The sequence below is a fragment of the Papio anubis genome, chromosome 9 (genome assembly GCF_008728515.1).
Source record: "Papio anubis isolate 15944 chromosome 9, Panubis1.0, whole genome shotgun sequence".
NCBI classification, from domain to species: Eukaryota; Metazoa; Chordata; class Mammalia; order Primates; family Cercopithecidae; genus Papio; species Papio anubis.
In genome coordinates this window covers 106,346,662-106,369,186 of record NC_044984.1, presented here as the reverse complement: position 1 = coordinate 106,369,186, position 22,525 = coordinate 106,346,662, and the positions used below count along the sequence as shown (strand labels likewise).

The 22,525-nt window shown below is 39.1% G+C and overlaps 1 protein-coding gene and 1 pseudogene across 5 annotated transcripts in view; one reads left to right on the top strand and one right to left on the bottom strand.

Annotated features, from left to right (window-relative positions):
• NAA25 (N(alpha)-acetyltransferase 25, NatB auxiliary subunit) overlaps positions 1 to 20,173 on the top strand; it is an 85,437-nt gene extending 65,264 nt beyond the window's left edge. For 3 of the 4 annotated variants that reach the window (XM_031650776.1, XM_009181753.2, XM_021922958.2), the window contains 7 exons: positions 2,424 to 2,667; positions 3,079 to 3,202; positions 4,180 to 4,245; positions 5,760 to 5,857; positions 6,994 to 7,104; positions 13,513 to 13,659; positions 17,234 to 20,173. In XM_031650776.1, coding sequence (XP_031506636.1) covers positions 2,424 to 2,667; positions 3,079 to 3,202; positions 4,180 to 4,245; positions 5,760 to 5,857; positions 6,994 to 7,104; positions 13,513 to 13,659; positions 17,234 to 17,356 — 913 coding nt within the window. In that variant the 3' untranslated portion in view covers positions 17,357 to 20,173. The remainder of the gene's footprint in view (positions 1 to 2,423; positions 2,668 to 3,078; positions 3,203 to 4,179; positions 4,246 to 5,759; positions 5,858 to 6,993; positions 7,105 to 13,512; positions 13,660 to 17,233) is intronic. The other variant, XM_003907174.5, reaches the window with a different exon arrangement.
• LOC101005648 lies at positions 1,347 to 2,116 on the bottom strand (annotated as a pseudogene). The gene has a single exon (XR_162040.5). The product of XR_162040.5 is annotated as a low molecular weight phosphotyrosine protein phosphatase pseudogene (transcript).
• Positions 20,174 to 22,525: the final 2,352 nt, after the last annotated feature.

Here is a 22,525-nt window from a genome sequence, read left to right as displayed (position 1 = left end):
ACCTCAGCTTCCCAAAGTGCTGGGATTACAGGTGTGAGCCACCACTCCTGTCCTCATGTATTATTTTTATAATCAGAGAACAAAGTGTCATTTATAGGGAAAATGACCTCTTTTTTTTTTTGAGATGGAGTCTCTCTGTCGCCCAGGCTGGAATGCAGTGGTGCAGTCTAGGCTTACTGCAAGCTCCTCCTCCCTGGTTCACGTCATTCTCCTGTCTCAGCCTCCCGAGTAGCTGGGACTATAGGTGCCTGCCACCATGCCCAGCTAATGTTTTTGTATTTTTAGTAGAGACGGCGTTTCACCTTATTAGCCAGGATGGTCTCGATCTCCTGACCTTGTGATGCGCCCACTTCGGCCTCCCAAAGTGCTGGGATAACAGGCGTGAGCCACCGTGCCCGGCCGAAAATGACCTGTTGAATAGGTTATCATTCCCATTTTATTGATAGTGAAATGGTGTTTGAGAACATTTTGGCTTGTCTTAGGTCATTCAGCTAGTAAATGAAAGCCGGAACCATTCAAAGCATCTTAACTGGTGAAAGTTAACTTTTATTTTATTTTATTTATTTATTTTTTATATCTCTAGTTGTATTTTTATAACTCCCCAGTTTATTTTGAAATATTCATGATTTCAACATTATCTCAAAATACACAGAAATTACCTATATCTGCCTATACATTTATTAAATGCTGATGAAGAATACTTAATATTTAAGCATGCCAAATAATAAAGTGTTTCCCAACTTTTAAAATTATTTTTAAAAATAAGCCAATTTATATTGGACATTTGGGTTACATGTGCATATAAAAAGTGTCATATTCCTCAACTGACCATAGTTAAGACTAGCATACAAGCGTCCTTCTTTCTGGATATAATTAAGTTTCAGAGGCAAAGTGGTTCATATGGGAGCAAATGAGCTGACCTCCTCATGAAGTAAACTTGACAAAAATCATGAAGTATTGAAGGTGCTAACGACTGTTTCCATAAATGTTTCTCTCTTCCCTATCTTTTCAATATACAAGTGTGCACTATGGGTGTGTATAAATTAAAACACTTCTAATCTAGACTGTGAGCTCCTATGGAGAGGGCTACTGTCAATCCATAAAAGGCCCTGGGGAAGAGAGAGGTAGCACAGGGAGCAGAGGGCACCTGCCCTCCATCAGGCCATCCACACAAACCTACTGAAGAGGTAGACTTGACTATCTAAGTCTCAGCGGGCTTAGATGCTGACCTGGGCCTTCAAGTGAGGTTTTCCTTCATTATGTTTTATGTTGCTTGTTCTACTATTTTTGTAATTGGGGCAAAGTGAGATGTTCAACTAGTCTAAGAATGCTTAATATACCCCATAAACTGTCAGAATCAAATAATTTTATTGATTCTTCTGCCAAACATAACTGATTTCCATCTACAATATTTTTTAAGGTAAGAAACAGTAAGTCAACTGAACAAAGAGCTGGGCATTTGGGCTCTGGAACATGATTACACACTGACTGAGAATGCAGGACCTCAGGGTGGGGCCTAGTCAGGCTGGCCACAGCAGGGCATGAACCTGCCTCAGTCGGCCTTCTCCAAGAACACTCTGCAGCACCTGACACATTGCTGGTACACCGTCTCAAAGTCAGTCATTCCCATAATAGGGATCTTCAATAATAAGTTGTTTTTGTGGATCATAGCTCCCAAGTAGTTCAATTTTAGCTTTGCAGGTTTTAACTTGATTACTTTTTCTATTCAAATCTCTCAGATTGCTTTCATCCATACATAGTATATAATCAAACGTGGTAAAATCTTCTTTGGTAATCTGCCGGGCAACGTGGCTCATGGGGATGCCGTGCCTCTTCATGCAGTTCTGCCCTCGGTAGTCAGGGGCGTTCCCTATCTCATACCCGGAAGTCGCCGCGCTGTCTACCCTCCAATTCTCTGAGATGTTTTGATCAGTTACAAGTTTCCTGAAAACTGCTTCTGCAATGGGTGATTGATAAATGTTACCCAGACACACAAACAGCACAGACTTGGTAGCCTGTTCCGCCATCTTTCCCGAAAGTTAACTTTTAAAAGATTTGAGGCCAGGTGTGGTGGCTCACGCCTGTAATCCCAGCACTTTGGGAGGCCGAGGCGGGCAGATCATGAGGTCAGGAGATCAAGACCATCCTGGCTAACACGGTGAAACTTCCAAGCTGTTGGAAGTCTCTACTAAAAATACAAAAAAAAACTAGCTGGGCGTGGTGGCGGGCACCTGTAGTCCCAGCTACTCGGGAGGCTGAGGCAGGAGAATGGTGTGAACACAGGAGGCAGAGCTTACAGTGAGCTGAGATGGTGCCACTGCACTCCAGCTTGGGTGACAGAGCAAGACTCCGTCTCAAAAAAAAAAAGATTTGAAAGCAATGAATTGAATAAGTTAGATAATTTGGGGATGTTTCTGTTTAAGGGACGTTTCTGAAGAACATAAGAAACTTTCCTTAGAGGAGGAGACCTTGTGGTTAAGAATCCGATCCTTAACATTGAGGCTGATCAGTGGACTTCCAAGTCTCAACCACCCTGTGGAGCCAAAGAACTCGGAGAAGACTGCCGAGAATGGGGTATCCTCCCGGATTGATATTCTTCGTTTGCTCCTTCAACAGCTGGAGGCAGCCCTGGAGACAGGAAAGCGATTTATTGAGAAGGATATTCAGGTACCATCAATATATATATAATTTACCATCAAAGTTGCAATAATTATATTTATGACTGTTTTATAAACAGGCGTTTGGGGTGAGTGAGTAGTAAGGAATTGTTTTGTCCCAGTTTATGGCTTCTGTAGGAGAAAGAGGAATATTTTAGACTCAGAGGGAATTGCAGAGGCTTCCTCAGTATCCAGACTAGTGAGGGAGAAAGCAAAATAAATTTTTGTGATGGTAAGTTTTTAATAGCTAGCAACAAATTAATATAGATGTTCTGTTTTTACTGTAATGATTCAGTTTATTAGTTTGCTGATTAGTGGCTTTTAGCTGAGACAGGTTTTTATTCACTAGTTACTTGATTTTCTTATTTTGTATGCATTTAGATGGATCTAGAAGAGCATTATTTTTCTCCCTTTTTTCCAGTATCCTTTCCTTGGTCCTGTACCTACTAGAATGGGTGGATTCTTTAATTCTGGCTGTTCTCAGTGCCAGATAAGCTCTTTTTATCTTGTCAGTGATATTTATGAGCTGGATACCAGTGGTTTAGGTAAGTGTACACTGTGTGTTTACAGGGTGTTTGTCATAGAAAATGTAGTACATGTAATAAAATGTCTATAACCTCACATTTGGAAAATTTTAGAGTATATGGCAGCTGGAAGCTGTTCTGGAAATGTCTGGTTTAGTATACAAGAGGGTACAGTCATAGGTTACAAAGTAATGTTTTAGATACTTAAGTCCATTCCATATTTAAAATCACTTGTTAGGTCCAGAAGTTGAAGAAATTCTTCATTTGTTGAAAGGCTGTTGGATTTTAAAAATGAAGCAGTAGGCCGGGCGCAGTGGCTCACGCCTGTAATCCCAGCACTTTGCGTGGCTGAGGCGGGCGGATCACCTGAGTTCAGGAGTTCGAGACCAGCCTGGCCAGCATGGCAAAACCCTCTGTCTACTAAAAATACAAAAATTAGCCAGGCATGGTGGGGGGTGCCTGTAGTCTCAGCTACTCCGGTGGCTGAGGCAGGAGAATCGCTTGAACCTGGGAGGCAAAGGTTGCAGTGAGCCAAGGTAGCACCACTGTGCACCCTGGACGATAGAGTGACACTTTGTCTCAAAAAAAAAAAAAGGAAAAGCACTAAACTTTGTAGAGAAGAGATTTTTTTTTGTAAGCTCTCAACCCATGAAAATCACAAATACTCTATAGACTTTTCCTTTTATTTATCTATTTTTTTAAATCATAAGGTTAGTAGATCCTACCATTTAGAGTGTTTGAAGCACATAGATTTTAAGCCCTGTTAAAGAATTTTAGGTAGTACCTTTGGCAGAAAGGTAATTAGTGCCTTTCCTTTTATTCTTCCTTTTCCTTTCATTATCTTTTTCTTTTTGTCTCAAAATAATGAAAAATGCATAAGGGTCTGTAGAGAAAAGAAAATGTCCTTGCCCATGAACTTCTTGCAGGTATTTATCTTGCTTCTTTATCTTACTAAAAATGGAATTGAACGTTTTTCATTTTTTGTTTTTCAATTTTAGAGGATACAATGGAGATCCAGGAACGAATAGAAAATAGTTTTAAGTCTTTACTAAACCAGTTAAAAGGTAAGTTTTCCTACTGTAGATTCATGTATTTGTATCTGGTTATATGGCAATAGCTTGGAAGTTCTTTCCCCCATTCCCAAACCCAATCACCCAGAGATAAGTAAGTAGTGTTAACACTTTGGAGTCAATACTCCTAGATGCCACCTAAGCACTTATATGTGTGTGAATGAAAATACAGATAAAAAATAATTTTTAAACATAGAAAATGGTGTAATACATGCTTTTTTGACTTTAATTTTTTTTTGTTATTTTGGATACCTTTCCATGTTATATATACTCCATTTATTTTCAAGACTGCATAATATTCTATAGTATTGTATTAACATTTTTTATGTTCTCCCCAATTGGTGACATATTATGTATATGAGTTATTTCTTCTACCAATGCTGAAATGAGTATCTTGGGACAAATTGTTAGGATATTATTTGAGTCCTTCCTTGGGATTAAATTCCCAAGAATTTAATAGAATTATTAAATTGTTAAATTCCCAGTAATTTAATAGAATTGTTAAAGGGCACATATATGCATCTTATATCTATAAGAGTCTTTCTGGCCGGGCGTGGTGCCTCATGCCTGTAATCCTAGCACTTTGGGAGGCTGAGGTGGGAGGATCACAAGGTCAGGAGATCGAGACCATCCTGGCGAACACGATGAAAACCCGTCTCTACTAAAAATACAAAAATATTAGCCGGGCGTGGTGGTAGGTACGTGTAGTCCCAGCTACTCAGGAGGCTGAGGCAGGAAAATGGCATGAACCCGGGAGACGGAGCTTGCAGTAAGCCGAGATAGTGCCACTGCACTTCAGCCTGGGTGACAGAGCGAGACTCCATCTCAAAAAAAATAAAGGAGTCTTTCTTTTTAGTACCCTAAAGGATTTTTTTTTTTTTTTTTTAAAAGAGATGAGGTCTTGTTATGTTGCCCAGGATGGACTCTAACTCCTGGACTGAAGCAGTCCTTCTGCCTTAGCCTCCTGAGTAGCTGGGACTACTGGTGTGCACCACCGAGCCTGGCTTGGTCTTCTATTTTATTGCCCAGATGAAGAATGTCTGAAAACTTAATGATTAAGATTATGATAATAAAATTTATTATCTGTTATGAAGATGCATTTCTACAGTGTACCTTTTTGGTCTTTCAGTATGAAGATGCATTTCTACAATGTACCTTTTTGGTTTTTCAGTTCATAATGGCACAAGTCCTCTGAATCATTCACTTAGAGTCTTAGTCTTACTGTGCTCATGATCTGTCTGAAAAGGCTTCGCTGGTGTTTAGACCGTAGAATATATAATTTTTAAGGCTACCTTTTATATTTTGAAGACTATAGAGCAATAGCATGGCTTTTTAAAGAGCTTAAAATGGATAGTCTGTCCTTTGGAGTTGGATTCATTATGGAAAATGAAAAAAAAATTGCTTTCTAAATTAAGTTTTTATTTGCTTATTCTTTATTTGTGTGTTGTGTTCCTTAAAATAGCATTGAAGTAAAAGCTGAATAAAACTAAACTGTTTTTTGTTTTCAGATGTCTTCAGTAAATGTAAAGGTGACCTCTTAGAAGTTAAAGACGGTAACTTGAAAACACATCCTACTCTTTTAGAAAATCTAGTTTTCTTTGTTGAGGTAAGTTTTTGTTCTTTTCCTACAAGACAGTGTTGTTCTTAATGGTCTACAGGATTCATTTTTCAACAGTGAACAGGTAATAGGCACCTTATACCTGCAACTTAACCCTCCATCCCTGTTTTTGTTAATTGAAAAGCAAATTTAAATCATTTTAAAACCAATTCCTTCCAAGAATTCTAAGATGATTTCATTCCTAATACTTAGGTAAAACTTCTTGAAATTTGCTATACTCATCTCTAAACTTCTCCAGATTCACCCCAAATCTAGCTGTTTTCATTCTCCTTTCTGACTCACTCTTTATTATGTAGTTTAATTCTTTCAGCTTCTTTTATTTGTTGTTGTCATTTATTAATTGCTGAGATATGCATTATGACAGCATCCAACAACTGATACAGCAAAACTCCCTCTTCTTTTTTTGCCAGAGAGAAAAGGAGGAGGATTGCAAACACTCATAATCTATTATATTTTCTTTTATTCCTGTCATATATTTGTTAACCGTTCTCCCATTACTGCTCTGTATGGGGAGGGTACACTGTTCTGGTGATTGGCAAATTGTAAGTGCCTAAGAGATTTTTATTAAATGAATAATAAGCGGACATATATGTACATGCACACATTGTAGTATAGATGAAGACATATAAACAGCTAATTTGATACAATGCAGGATATGTGCTGATCAACTGGGTAGATTTCTCCATACATATGTAAGTTAAGATTTGCAGGTAAGGTGGTATCTTACCTGCTTGGAGAGATGTGAGGGGAGAGGCATATTGTAAAGAACCTTTGGATTCCATGCCTAGGAATTTGGACTCTTCCCTGAGTGAAAAGGATGTTAATCAGTCCCCACTTCTCCAGGGAAGTGACAGAAAATTGGAGTGAAGTGGAGGATGGATTTTGAGCTAGGAGAGCCATAAGAAAGGCTGAAGAGTTAGGTCATTATAGTATTCTGAGCAGGAGATGATGAAGGCCTGGATCAGTAGAGTGATTGCAGAAACTAGAGTGGAAATTCACATGAGAAATTGAAGGGATTCACATAGAAGAACTGCGTTAGAATTTGTTGAATCCATTGCCTCTAATTTCCTGATAGATATTTTTAGTGTAATCCTTATTGGTGAATTTGCAATTTTTCCTTTCAGACTATTTCTGTTATCCTTTGGGTATCCAGTTACTGTGAGAGTGTCCTGCGACCATACAAACTGAATTTACAGAAAAAGAAAAGGAAGAAAAAAGAAACCAGCATCATCATGGTAATAACAGTAACACAAGTGATATACAAGTACCAATCTGACCACATGCTACTTTTTCTTTTCACTATTTTCCTCTATGTTGAGTCCTTAGGATCCTATATGCCAAGCTTCTCCAACCCACAGCTTTGAATGCATCCCAAACCCGTAAACTTTCTTAAAACGTTATGAGATTTTTTTTAGTTTATTATTATTTTTTTAAGCTCATCAACTATTGTTAGTGTTTTGTTTTGGTTTGGTTTGGTTTGGTTTGAGATGGAGTCTCACTCTATTGCCCAGGCTGGAGTTCAGTGGCACTATCTTGGCTCACTGCAACCTCTGCCTCCTGGGTTCGAGCGACTCTCTTGCCTCAGCTTCCCAAGTAGCTGGGATTACAGGTGCCCGCCACCACGCCTGGCTAATTTTTGTATTTTAGTAGAGATGGGATTTCTCCCTGTTGGCTAGGCTGGTCTCGAACTCCTGACCTTAGGTGATCTGCCCACCTCGGCCTCCCAAAGTGCTGAGATTACAGGTGTGAGCCACTGCGCCTGTCCAACATTAGTGTATTTTATGTGTGGCCCAAGATAGTTCTTCCAGTGTGGCCCAGGGAAGCCAAAAGATTGGACGTCCCTGCATATGCATTGTTTTTCTCCCCTAACCTTAAAAAAAATTTAAATTACACACCTACAGAAAAGTTGAAAGATTAATATGACACCCATAAAGATCTTTACCTAGATTATCAACTTTTAACCATTTATCACATTTGCTTTATCTCATTTGTTGAACCATGTAAAAGGAAAGTACAGACTTGTGACATGTAACACATCAGGATAGAACAAGGACAGGTCTCTGTAAAACCGTAATACTCAAGAAAATTTCAAACTCAAGAAACTTAGCATTGATACAATAATATTATCTAATAAAGTCCATATTCAGGCCGGGTGCGGTGGCTCACGCCTGTAATCCCAGCACTTTGGGAGGCCAAGACAGGCAGATCACTTGAGGTCAGGAGTTCAAGATCAGCCTGACCAACATGGTCAAACCCCATCTCTACTAAAAGTACAAAAATTAGTCGGGCATGGTGGTGAGTGCCTGTAATCCCAGCTAGTTGGGAGACTGAGGTACAAGAATTCCTTGAACCCAGGAGGCAGAGGTTGCAGCGAGCCAAGATAGCGCCATTGCACTCCAGTCTGGACAACAGAGCGAGATTCCGTCTGAAAAAAACAAAAAACAAATCAGTATTCAAAGTTTTCCACTTATTCCAGTTATGTCTTTTATATCCTTTTCCAGAATACTAGAATGCCGTCAGGGATCTGACATGACCTTTAGTTGTCATGTCTGTTTACCCTTCTTTAATCTAGAACGCTTCCTTAACCTTTTGCTTTGTTTTTGTTGTTGAAGACACTAGCTAGCTTTTTGGTAGAATGTCCCACAATCTGGATTTAGATAATCGCTAAATGTAAGCTGATTGCTTATATTGAAGTTAAATATAGACTTGTCCGTTTTAGTGAGTTAAATCAGGAGTCACTAATGTTGTTGTGTCCCATTATTAAATAATGAAATCTGAAATCACCAATAATGGGACACTAATGTGATTCATGTTGTTGTGTTCTGTTATTGGTGATTTCAGATTTCATTATATGATTAAGGACATATCTACCAGATTTCTTCATTATAAAGGTGCGTTTTTCTCTCTGTAATAAGTAAGGTATGGGATAATGCTTGAGTCTGTGAAAATCCTATTTCCCAATGGCCCTTCACCCACTGGTTTTAGCATCCATTCTTAGTTCAACGCCTGAATTAGTTATTACATTGATGTGTCCCAAATGATTTTTTAAAATTCTGTATTTTATCATTTATCAGCTGCTGTTATTTTGTAAAATAAGAGATGTCCCAACCCATTCGTATATATTTGAATATATTCTAATTTGAATATATATATATTTTTAAATGTCACTATTTGAGTATCACCATGGACTCTTTTTAAAAAAATTCACTTTATTATAATCCATTATCATCATTTTCGTTTGGATGCTCAAATTGTGCCAAATTTGTTTAGCTCCTTTAATCTAGTTTCTGTCCTTTAACATGTCCTCATCAGTTTTGGGGCCCTTTCTGGAACAGCATAAATGTTCCACATACTTGGTATTTTCTCACTGAACTGAAATCAGACATTTTTTCAAGAGCACTGGTTCCTTTATGGGCAATGAATTTCAAAACCAAGATCTAGGTGTTAGTGTGCTCATTGCTATTGGGGTTTCATTGCTTCTAGTTTATTTCTGTGATGAGACCTTAGGCAGTGTTTTTATGCATGCGTGTACACACACACACACACATGCACACGCACAGTTTTACGTAATTTTTTTTTTTTTTTTTTTTGGAGATGGAGTCTTGTTCTGTGGCCCAGGCTGGAGTGCAATGGCCTGATCACTGCAACCTCCACTTTCCGGGTTCAAGTGCTTCTCCTGCCTCAGCCTCCTGAGTAGCTGGGATTACAGGCAGGTGCCACTTTCCCAGTTAATATTTGTATTTTTAGTAGAGATGGCGTTTCACCATGTTGCCCAGGCTGGTCTTGAACTCCTGACCTCAGGTGATCCACCTGTCTTGGCCTCTGAAAGTGCTGGGATTATAGGCATGAGCCACGATGCCCGGCCTACAAAAAGAATTTTTAGTGATACTTTTAAGCCAGCATTTTAGTGATACTTTCAGTTTCAAGAGTTCTTTCCACTCTTTCCCTCATTCCCTTTTTGTAGCTTCTTTTTCTCAGAGTGAGAACCCTGCATCCAAATATCAATATATTTATTTGTTGTTTCACAATAAATACTAAATAGTTTTGGGAATTCATACATCAGTTCCACTACTAGTTCCAATAAACTCATTAAAGTTCAAATGTTTTGCAATTCTTTTTGTCCTTAGAATATGTTCCAGTGAGTGTAGACAGTTAAGATACTCTGTAAAAACACTGGAATTAAAAACTGAGATTACTTTTTATTAATATGATATAAAGTTTATTTCCATTTGTATTCAGTTTAAGGGTTCCCCCATCTTTATTGATTTAATTTTTGAATGTGAAAAACAGTAACATAATTTTTTTCCATTTCACAGGAAAATAATTTAGTGCTCATTACAGCTCATGATGTGCTGTTTTATTAAGGTTTGAGTTTATGTTGGATTTTTGTTCACTGTAGCATTATAATAATCATTATCGGCCGGGTGCGGTGGCTCAAGCCTGTAATCCCAGCACTTTGGGAGGCCGAGGCGGGCGGATCACGAGGTCAGGAGATCGAGACCATCCTGGCTAACATGGTGAAACCCCGTCTCTACTAAAAATACAAAAAATTAGCCAGGCGTGGTGGTGGGTGCCTGTAGTCCCAGCTACTCGGAGGCTGAGGCGGGAGAATGGCGTGAACCCGGGAGGTAGAGCTTGCAGTGAGCTGAGATCGCGCCACTGCACTCCAGCCTGGGCAACACAGCGAGACTCTGTCTCAAAAAAAAAAAAAAAAATCATTATCATTTGAAAATGTTGGCTGGGTGCTGTGGTTCACACCTATAATCCCAGCACTTGGGGAGGCCATGGTGGGGAGATTGCTTGAGCCCAGGAGTTTTGAGACCAGTCTGGGCAGCATAATGAGACCCTGTCTAAAAAAAAAAAATTTTTTTAATTAGCTGGGCATGGTGACATATGCCCATTGTCAGTCTTAGCTACTCAGGAGGCTGAGGCAGGAGGATCACTAGAGCCTGGGAAATTGAGGCTGCTATGAGCTGTGATCGCACCACTGCACAAGGCTGGATGACAAAGTGAGACGCTGTCTCAAAAAAAAAAAAAAGAAAAGAAAGTTGATGTTTCAGTTATAAATTGACTTTCTGAACAATTCAGTTAAATTCAGGAGTTCCTTAGAGTGGATGCGCTGCTGAGTGTTGCTATTCATTCAAAAACAAAGGATATTTCGATATGAATGAGGGCGCTTCGAAACTTTCCTCTATTCATGAGAATTAAACAACAAGAACAGAGACAAAGATAATTTAACTGATCAAGAGTACAAAGTTTGAGGCTGGGCACTGGTAATCCCATGCTTGTAATCCCAACACTTAAGGAGGCAGAGAATAGCTTGAGCCCAGGAGTTCAAGACCAGGCTGGACAACATAGCAAGATCTCGTTCTCAACAAAAAGGAAAAAAAAAAAGAGGGCAAAGTTTGAAAGTATAGGTCAGACTGGCTTTGTTGCTGTCCTTCTAATGAAAGCTTACAACCCTAGAACATGTCAGATAGCTTTTTGGTAATTGCCTTTTGTAGCGTTTTTTGTTGTTTTTCTGATTTCTAAAAGTGAGAATGGTTTTTCTGATATCAGAGTAACCCATAAAGGTGTGAATAAAGTGAAGATCATTCATATACCCACCAGTCAGTAATAACCCCTGTGAAAATTTTCATGGTAAACAAACCTGCTATCCAGAAGGTTCTGTAACTTGCCTTTTTGTTTTCATATAACAGGGTATCTTGGATATCTTTTCATGTTATTAAATATAGATACATCTCATTACTTTTAATGGTTATATATTGTACTGTTATATTAATATGCTATAATTTATATTGATGAATTGTTCTAATTTTTTGAATATTATAAATATGCTGCTATTGAGATACAGACAGAGCCACAAAGATACATTTATAATATAATTTTTCTTTTTTTTTTTTTTTTGAGATGGAGTCTCACTGTCGCCCAGGCTGGAGTGCAGAGGATCTCAGCTCACTGCAGCCTCTGCCTCCTGAATTCAAGCGATTCTCCTCCCTCAGCCTTCCGAGTAGCTGGGATTACAGGCATGCGCCACCATGCCCAGCTAATTTTTTTGTTGTTGTTGTCGTTGTTGTTTTTGAGACAGAATCTCGCTCTGTCGCCCAGACTGGAGTCCAGTGGCGCGGTCTTGGCTCATTGCAACTTCCACCTCTCAGGTTCAAGTGATTCTCCTGCCTCAGCCACAGGAGTAGCTGGGATTACAGGCACCTGCCACCATACCCGGCTAATTTTTGTATTTTTAGTAGAGATAGGGTTTTACCATGTTGGCCAGGCTGGTCTCGAACTCCTGACCTCAGGTGATCCGCCTGCCTTAGCCTCCCAAAGTGCTGGGATTACAGGCATGAACCACTGTGCCTGGCTGTATTTTTGGTAGAGATGGCATTTCACTATGTTGGCCAGTCTGGTCTTGAACTCCTGACCTCAAGTGATCCACCCACCTCAGCCTCCCAAAGTGCTGGCATTACAGGCATGAGCCACCATGCCTGGCATATAATATAGTTTCTTTAGGATAGCTCTTAGATCTGAAATTAACTGTATATATATACAGTTAATAAGTGTATATACATATATACATTTGTACTAATCCCCAACAGTGCTGAATGTGTCTGTATCTTTAACCATCTGGGTAGGTAAATATTGGTATCTCCTTTTTCTAATACTGATTTTTAAATTTTTGTTGATATTGAACTGTCCAAGAATACTTCTTGAGTGAAAAGCTAGCCTTATTGATGGATTGGCTAGGTTTTTTAGTTGTATCACATGTTTCTTGGATTTCTTTGATATGTTTTCTTTTTTTTTTTTTTTTTTTTTTTTTTTTACGGGGTTTTCCCCTTTTTTACCCCCGGTGGGGGTGTGTGGGGATTTCGGCCCCCTGCAAGCCCCCCCCCCCAGGTTCCCGCCATTCTCCTGCCTCAGCCTCCGAGTAGCTGGGACTACAGGCGCCCGCCACCTCGCCCGGCTAGTTTTTTGTATTTTTAGTAGAGACGGGGTTTCACCATGTTAGCCAGGATGGTCTCGATCTCCTGACCTCGTGATCCACCCGCCTCGGCCTCCCAAAGTGCTGGGATTACAGGCTTGAGCCACCGCGCCCGGCCTCTTTGATATGTTTTCTATTCTTTGTCCAAGTTTCTTATTGTGGTAGTAATATTTTTCCTATTTATATGTGTTGAGCTACTGGGTTCTTAACATAATAATGTTACTAATCCCCTGTCATAGGTGATGCAGTTTTTTTTCAGTTTGCTATTTGTCTTTTAACTTGAGTGATTTTTTTTGTCAATGTAGTAATATTTTTAAAAACAAGGATAATCTTTTTAATTGTTTTTAGCTTACTGTGATGTTTAGAAAGGCTTTTTTAACGTCAGTGTCATGATTGCAGAAGTTGTTACCTAATTTTCTTCCAGTGCTTTCCTGGATTTTTTTATTTAAGTATTTAATCTATCTGAAATTTATTTTAATATTACTGTGTGTTATTTTGTATCTCCAAATGTCTAGCTGGTTATTTTAGTACCGTTCATTCACTTAAAACCACTAGTTTGAAATGCCACTATTTAAATTCCCTCATATCTTTCAGTAGCTTTTGTGATGTAGATATGGGTAATATGTTTGATAATGTTTCAACTCTTTTTTAATCTTTTTCCCAGCCACCTGTCTTTACCAGTTTCCAAGACTATGTTACTGGGCTCCAGATTTTAATTTCCAATGTTGTGGATCATATTAAAGGGCTTGAAACATATCTAATTGCACTTAAACTTGAAGAACTTATTTTAGAAGACACTTCTCTCTCACCGGTAAGAGATTGTAGGCAATCAGCAATGTTTTCTACACAACACACACACTCTCTCTCTCTCGCGCGCGCTCACTCACTCTCTCTCTCTCTCTCTCATCTTTATCACAAGGATAAGTTAAAGTTCAGTTTATCATTTCCTCTTTATAAGACTTGTGACTAGAAGGTGCTTGGCAGTAGTTTCTTGTTGTGTTGGTGGTGGTAGGTTTTTTCCCCCTCTTCATTTTTTCCCATACCTCCTCCTCTCTATACATTTTTGGGGTTGTTCTTTTACTATGAAAACTAATGCCAGCATTTTGAGGAACCAGCCATATTTTGAAATCCAGGGACAATCTTGTTGAGTAGAATTTACCTGCTGCTGAGTTAGCTGTCTTCCTTGCCACCCAGTTATCACCTAAGAAAGGAGAAATGCTGGACATCAGAGGTAATTATGTCAGTAATAATTAGGCTAGAGCAAGCCAACCAAAAAGGGAATGAAACCAAGTATGGAATCAAACGTACCACCATCAAATGTCTTCTGATATTATTTTAGGTCTTTTCAAATTCTAGTAGTTAGCAAAATCCTTATAAAGCCTTTTCCCTTAAAATAATAATTCTTTTTTGTAAATGTTAATTCATCGGCCTGGAGTAGATTTAGGATTTTGATAGGGGCCAGAAGGACTCCACCAGTGGTGGAGTCATCTGTTTCTAGTCTGTTGCTCCAGGCTGATTTTTAAATTTTTGTTGATACTGAAACTGATCTTAAGAAAATGCTTCCCTCCAGGAGTTTGTCTGAGCTAAACTGCTGATGAGGGAATTTATCCAGTAACCTGAGGGCAGCCATCATCATAGCACCAGACCTTCATAGGAAAGGGAATGAATAGAATTTTCCTTCTTAGCACACCAGCCTTAAGAGATTGTAAGCCCCTTTTGTAAAGCTTAAAAACGTTAGACTTTGAACAAGGTATTTACTGTGGGAAAGGGCTCAGAGCAGTTCATATTACCAAATATTGATTTAAAAAAGCAGACATGGGTTGGGCGCGGTGGCTCACGCCTATAATTCCAGCACTTTGGGAGGCTTAGGCAGGCGGATCATGAGATCAGGTGAAACCCTGTCTCTACTAAAAAAATACAAAAAAATTAGCCGGGTGTGGTGGTGGGCGCCTCTAGTCGGAGCTACTCGGGAGGCTGAGGCAGGGGAATGGCATGAACCCCAGAAGCAGAGCTTGCAGTGAGCTGAGATCGCGCCACTGCACTCCAGTCTGGGTGACAGAGTGAGACTCCATCCCCCACCCCTCTAAAAAAGCAGACATGTTCATATTGAACTGAGTGAGTGAAAAAATCACTCCTTTCAAAATGAACATGTCTGCTTTCTTTAATTAAGAGTGGGGACATTTGAGGAAGATTAATTGGTTTTCACCAGGTAGAAAGAAATGTAGGAAAAGGATTCCAAGCAGAAGGAGGCACAGATAAAAGCACAGGGGCAGGAAAGTGAATTCTGTGGTGCAGTGTGACACAGTTGGCAGGGCCAGAGCTTATGGTGTATGGGAAGGGATACCATAGATATACTGTTAGATATGAAGGTGATAGGCACAATAGCCCTGTTTTGACTATCAAGTGGTTGTTTATGTTAAAAGATCTCTCTGCATCCTGAAATGATGAGCAAGAGTTATTTTCAGAGTTCTAGAGGTTATCCTTAACTTGGCCATGCTCTAGATTTTTGAAGCCCTAGCTTCTGTTCTTGTCTTTTGACCTTGGGAAAGTTATTTAACCTCTCTAGGCTTCAATCTCTTTATCTGTAAATGGGAATGATAATAATGCCTACTTCATAGGATTATAGCAAGGATTAAACAAAGCAGTAATCGGCCTTATATTGCCTACTTTTGTTAAAGTCATGTTTCATATAGTTACTGAGCAGTACCAAATACCTGATGCATATGGTGCTGGCTACTTGTCTTTTAAAGGTAAAAATCTCTTCAATTCAGTTTCCATTAGGCTCCTTTGCTTTCTTTCCTCCCTTTCTTTCTAAACTTGAAACACTGTGAATAAGGTCTCTGGACTATGACTCTAGTCCTGATTCCCTTTCTTCCTTCCTATGGGGTATCCCAGTGAAACTGGTGTGTGTTAGGACTTTTTTGTGTATATTTATATTCATAGAGAAAATATACAGTATTTTATTATTTTGTACTTTAAAAAATGTAAATTCGGCCAGGTGTAGTGGCTCATGCCTGTAATTCCAGCACTTTGGGAGGCCCAAGGCTGGAGGATTATTTGAGCTCAGGAGTTCAAGACCAGCCTGGGCAACTTAGTGAGTCCTGCCTCTTGAAAAAAAAAGTTTTTTAAAATCAGTTTTATATTCAAGAGATCTGTTCAAGCTAATGCCTATGGATCAATCTTGTTCATTAAACAGCTGCAGAATATAAATGCACCACTGCTGCTGGACATTTTAGGTTGTTTCTTTATATTTGCTTTTACATATGTTACCGAGTGAAATGTGTACACCCTTCTATGCACATTTGTATTTCTAAGGAAAATTAGACCTGAAGTACTAGTATTGTTGGGTCAGAAAGTATATTCCCTGTTTCTTCTACAGTTCTGGGCTCTGCAGCACTCAACTTCATGTAAACCTAATCAGTCTTCAGTCAGCCTCCTTTCTCTGTGAGAACTCACTCCTTCCCCTTTGTTTTTTGTGATCTCCCCAAACATTTGTCAGCAAATAATAACTCATATTAAAGAATATATATTTGGTCTCTTGAACTCAGGGGCTTTGTCAATATGGAGGGAGACTTGTTAATATTGTAACTGGAAATGATAGAGTTGGTAAAGTTGAGGCCATTATTAAAAGTGGCTGTGATGATGTACAAATTAGTAATAAATTTCTACTTTTTTCTGATGAAAACAATCAGAAATCTCAAATTTTCCACTTTGTACAGCTTATAACAAAATAGTAGGGATTTTATGTCCAAACTAGTCATAATTTTCTATTTTTATTGATTAAAAAGTAGTAATCAGAAATCTGTTTTTCTTCTTTTTTTTTTTTTTGAGACAGCTTCACTCTGTCGCCCAGGCTGGTGTGTAGTGGCACGATCTCAGCTCACTAATACCTCTACCTCTCGAGTTCAAGCAATTCTCGTGCCTCAGCTTTCTGAGTAGCTGGGATTACAGGTGTGTGCCACCATGCCTGGCTAATTTTTGTATTTTTAGTAGAGATGGGGTTTCACCATGTTGACCAGGCCGGTTTCGGACTCCTGGGCTCAAGTGATCCACCTGCCTGGGCCTCCCAAAGTGTTGGGATTACAGGCGTGAGCCACTGTGCCTGGCCCAGTTTTTCTACCTTATATAATTTACAACAAAGGGTACTTGAAAGAGTAATGATGCTAAAGCAATAGGGTTTCCATGAAGAATCACATGGAAAAATACCCATTTGTGATGGCCTTTTGCCTTCTTTGCATTTTATGCAATTGAAAATGACCCACTGTGTTCTGATGGAGCTTGCGATGAGACCAAAGGTAATGGCAGCTTTAACTTTTATCTGAGAAGTAGAATCTGGGGGCATGGTTTTTAAACAAGATTAATTATTCTTGTCTCCTCCTTTATAGGAAGAGAGAAAATTTTCAAAGACTGTGCAAGGGAAGGTGCAGAGCAGTTATCTGCACTCACTTCTGGAAATGGGGGAGCTGCTGAAAAAAAGACTTGAGACCACAAAGAAACTAAAAATTTAAGAAAGTATCAACCACGGGCACTGATGACTCTGCAACAGAAAATGACACCATCTTCCCAGGCAAAAGCAACATCTGGTTGACCATGATTTTAATCCAGAACTTCCTCATAAAATGCATGAAGGACTTTGATCGTGAATTTTTTTAGGTGTTAAATATATACAACTGATTAAATTATTGTATATAAACCAGAAGCAGGACCCTTATCTGGGTTTGACCACTTTTTATACATGTTCATATGCATATGGCAGCAACAAGAGAACCCTACTTTTCTTCTTCCCATCACCAGAAACATCTTTTCAGGGAATCGGGGGGGTCTATAAAAACAGCAATAGAAATTAAGCATAAAGCATCAACCTCGTAGCAACTGAGTAGCCCTTCCATTATAAATAACCATGAGAGTATTTGGTCTGGTCCTTGAGCCACAAGTCATGGAAGGGAGACCATGCCTGCGAACAGGCCCCCTTTTCACAGCAGTAAGTTTGTTTTGAGGTTTGCTCAGCTACTTGGCTCCCACAGAACCCAAGGCAGTTACACAAAGGACCTTAGATGAGATCTGGCATATGCACCCGTCATAGAAGGGCACCACTTGGATGACCACAGGCCCTCACTTTTTGGCTTAGTTTTTGTCTGATAGTTAAGACATCCCCATCCTAGCTTCTGTGAGAGTTAAAATCTCAGGAAGGCAAGGAAGGCTCTGTTAATTTATAGCTGTTCAGAGGGGAAAGCAGTGCAGACCACTTATTAAGCCCGCTGAGGACTAGCTTTCTGTCTTTCATAATATTTGGGAAAGATGGGAATGACTGTTTCAAAGAAGAGAGGTGTACATAATTTATGCAGGCAAGTCTGATACTTATTTCATTGGTTTTGTGAGTCATATATATACATATATATGATGAAAATTAAGATTTAATACTTTAAGTAGGGGGTCTGGGAAGGAAGGAATGTAATATTATGGATTTAACCTTAGGCTTTAAGTTTTAGGCTGGCAAAAGAAATGTTATTCAGTGGGTTTGAGGTTTGAACTACTTTCTTCAAACTTAGAGAATTGTAACAGGATGGTGTTTACTTTGTTTGCCTGGATGTCCCCAAGACTATAGCTTCTTCTATCAGAGGTTGGTCTGATAGAAGAGGTAAAAATTGCTCTTGAAAATGTCATACAATTTATAGTTTCTTTGATAATATTTTTCTGTTTGAATCCCTGCTTCTGTTTTTGGTCTGTTACCTAAATATAGTTCAAGTTTAATTCTGTAAGAGCAAAGAAATGAATTTGATGAGGAAATTAAGCATCCAATGGAGGACTGGTCTTGAAGACCTTAAAGGTGCTTTCCAATCTGCACTGCTCCAGTGAAATGTGATACTTTTTTCTTTTAAAAGCAACCAAGAGAGCTGGGAATATCTGTGTATTCATAGTAATTGCATTTCGTCCCTCCATTTTGACTTTCTTAGATTCATAATTTGATATAGTGCTTAAACTTCCAAGGAAAATTTAAACAGTTACTGCATTACCTGTTCAAAATAAGGCTTGTTGGAAATCCTAGTCCATCAAGTAATTTCAAAAATTTATTTTTGATATGAGTAGCCACAGCTGTCATATACCCCATCCCAAAAGGAAGAACTGTCTTAAACAAGATGAATGGAAAAGTCTGGTTAATTCTGAATTTCATGTAATGATAACATATTCTTTCATAAAACTATGGCCTGTTTAAGATGGAACTTTGCGTGTGTCTGCTGGGGAGGGTGGGGTACGTGTGTATGGCATGTGTTCTTGAAATGATGTCTCTCTGAATATCCAAACAAGTACTGTACTGTAGAAATGCTCTTTGAAAAAGTCTGTCAACTGACCATGATCAATCTAGCATATATATATGTTCAGTGGGCTGGCCTTGGTCCTCAGGGACAGTGTGTGACTCTAGTGGTCTTCCTAACCAGTCTCTTGCCTGAAGATATCTGGGACCTCTACTGGCTTTAATGACAAATAATGTTATGTTGAGGTTATGCTTCCTTTGTTATTTGCTGATTTTCCTACTAAATGTAGCATTTCAATTAGATCCAGCTTTCACATTTTGAGATAATTGTAAAAAGAATGAAATTATGCAGAAATGGCCAATATCTCTTATCAATCTGTTCTTTTGGTAACCCTTATGCACTATAAATTGTGTACAGTTAAAATATATATATATATATACATATATATATTCTTACATGAGTAAAAAGCACCCTCTCCCAGCAATCGTATGTCATTGGTATTTGAAGAGAATTCCCAAATAACTCATTGCTGCTGCTGCTGTTTTTGATTTGTATGGGTTTTTTTGTTTTGTTTGTTTTTGTGTGGTAAATTGATATTTAAAAAAGGAAAGGAGAAAAATCACGACTACTGTTTACAGACTGAAAAATTATTGCTTTTTATACTACTGAGATCCTAAGTGAAGACTCTCCAAAGCAAACATTTGGTTTAAATCATTTATCTGATGTGGATAAAAGGTAGAGAAACTTGTAGTGTTCTCCACATAATGGAAAATGTAAAAATGCCTAGTTGTGTTGCCCATCAATTTTGTATATTTTCATAATTTCAATTGTTCAAAATTGCATTATATTTTGCAATCACTATGTTCAATCTGGATTTGTCTTTCATTTTAACTTTTAATATAAAAAGGGGTTTCAATGTATCTACAGGCTTGTTATTGAAACTTCCTACTTATTTGATGTGATTTATTAATATGGGAAGTATATATTCTTCCTTCTTAAGTAAGTGAAGCATAGCAAATCTACTTTAAACTGGATGGGTTAATTTATATAAACATTTTCATTTTAAGTTGGCATTTCTGCCTGGTTCCTTTTTGTTCAGATTCTTAGAAGCCACAACCTTCTAAATGGTGTAATTCATCTCAATTGTGAATTTAGTGCTATATCCCAGCATATTTTTAATATTTGAGAATTTAGAATTTTTATTTGAAGTCAACTAGTCCTTTTGGCTCAAAAGTTAGTACCTTCTATACTTGCAGTTATTAATTCAACATACATGTACTGAACACTTAATTAGCATATAGCAGATTCCACTTTAGGCTCTGCTGAGATGCTGTGTCCTAGTTAGTAAATGAGTAACGTATATCCCAGTTAGTGGCTGTGAGATGGGGAAGAGGCAATAAAAATATTAGTTTGTAATTACATCTTGCTTAATAATGTAAATCACAGTATGTGAATTGAGTGTGTCTAGATGGTCACTTCAGACTGGGTCACAGGAGGACCTCCCAAGTGGTGACCTCTGATTTGAATGATGAAGTCTCAGGAAAAAAGTAACACATATGCAAATGCCCCAAGGCAGGAGGCTGCTGAGCCAGTTCCAGGAAGTGAAAAAATGTTCAAGTGGCTGGGACTTAATGAAAGGGGTAGGATTGGGATAGAAAGTTGAGCAGGGATGAGATCCATCAGGACTTTGTAGTCTGGGGAAGGAATAAGATTTTATTCTAAATTTAGTGGGAAGTTACCGGAGGATTTCAGGCAGGCTGATGACATGATTTATCCAAGGGAACTCAAACCCACAAGCTGGGATTCAGAACTTATTCAGGTACATTGACAACATGGTAGAAGTAGGAACTTTTTCTCTTTTTTACTTTCTGTCTTGTCATATTGTCCCCTTGTATGAGCCCCCAAAGAGTCAGTTTTTGCCTCTTTCGTCAGTTATGAATTAACTCCATCCCAAGGTTTTTCTTTTTTTTTGAGACGGAGTCTTGCTCTGTCACCAGGCTAGAGTGCAGTGGCATGATCTTGGTTCACCAGTCTCCGCCTCCCAGGTTCAAGTGACTCTCCTGCCTCAGCCTCCTGAGTAGCTGGGATTACAGGTGTGTGCCACCCACCCAGCTAATTTTTGTATTTTTAGTAGAGACGGGGTTTCACCATGTTGGCCAGGATGGTCTCGAACTGACCTCGTGATCTGCCCACCTCGGCCTCCCACAGTTTTTTTCTAGCAAAAGATAGGTACTTGGGCATACCTTGCTGCCATTCTTTTCTCCAGAGATGGGCTCAGGTTTATGCTTTTTAACATGCCGTTTTTTTAGATGCTGTTCCTGCTTTGATGCAGACATGTATTTCATAGTACAACTGGAGGGTAAGCTACCATGAACCAAATGCTTATACAAATTATTTGTGGGGTTCCTACGGAAGTTTATGCTTCAGAAGTGCAGAGCTTTTCTGCAACCTTCAGCTTCCATATAGTCCAGTACATTTAGGCCTCAGATACTGTAGTTTTGGTTTTTTTTGAGACAAAGTCTTGCTCTTGTCCCCTAGGCTGGAGTGTAGTGGTGCGATCCTGGGTCACTGCAACCTCCACCTCCTGATTTCTAGCGATTCTCCTGCCTCAGCCTCCCGAGTAGCTGGGATTACAGGCACCTCCCACCACGGCCTGCTAATTTTTATATTTTTAGTAGAGACGGGGTTTCACCATGTTGGCCAGGCTGGTCTTGAACTCCTGACCTTAAGTGATTCGCCCGCCTTGGCCTCCCAAAGTGCTGGGATCACAGGCGTGAGCCACCACACCGGCCCAGACACTGTACTGTTTTACAAATCAGAAAAGTAGTTGTTGTAGGTAAGACTACTATTTAATATTGAAATTATTGAACTCTCCTGCAAACGATTCAAACTTCCTTAAGCTTTGAGGAAATGAGCTAAAATCCAGATCCCCCTCACCATCTCTCTCACATTCTTAAGTCTTGTTGGCCATGTTCATATTCCCAGATTAGTTCCCTATGTATAATCTCTGCTGATGCAGTTCCAACTCCAACATTTTTTTTGTGGTGCCAATTACCAAGAACTATTTGTAAATTACTCTTGGCACCATTTGAGATAACTTGTAAGTTCCTTAAACACAATTCATGTTGGATCCAGTGTCTGCTTTGCTTCAGGTTATCAGGAAACTCCCTTAAAATTGAAAATACTTAACCAGGTGTGGTGGCATGCACCTGTACTCCCCAGCTACTCAGCAGGCTGAGGTGGGAGGATCACTTCAGCCTAGGAATTCAAGTCTAGCCTGGGCAACATAGCAAGATGCCCATCTCTTTTAAAAAAACAACTATAAATATTTGATTGATTCTGGGATTCCAGTCCATAGTCTTCATTAGAATCTGAGTAGCAGTACTTGAGCCACAGGATTAGTAAATGCTAACAGGTAGAGGA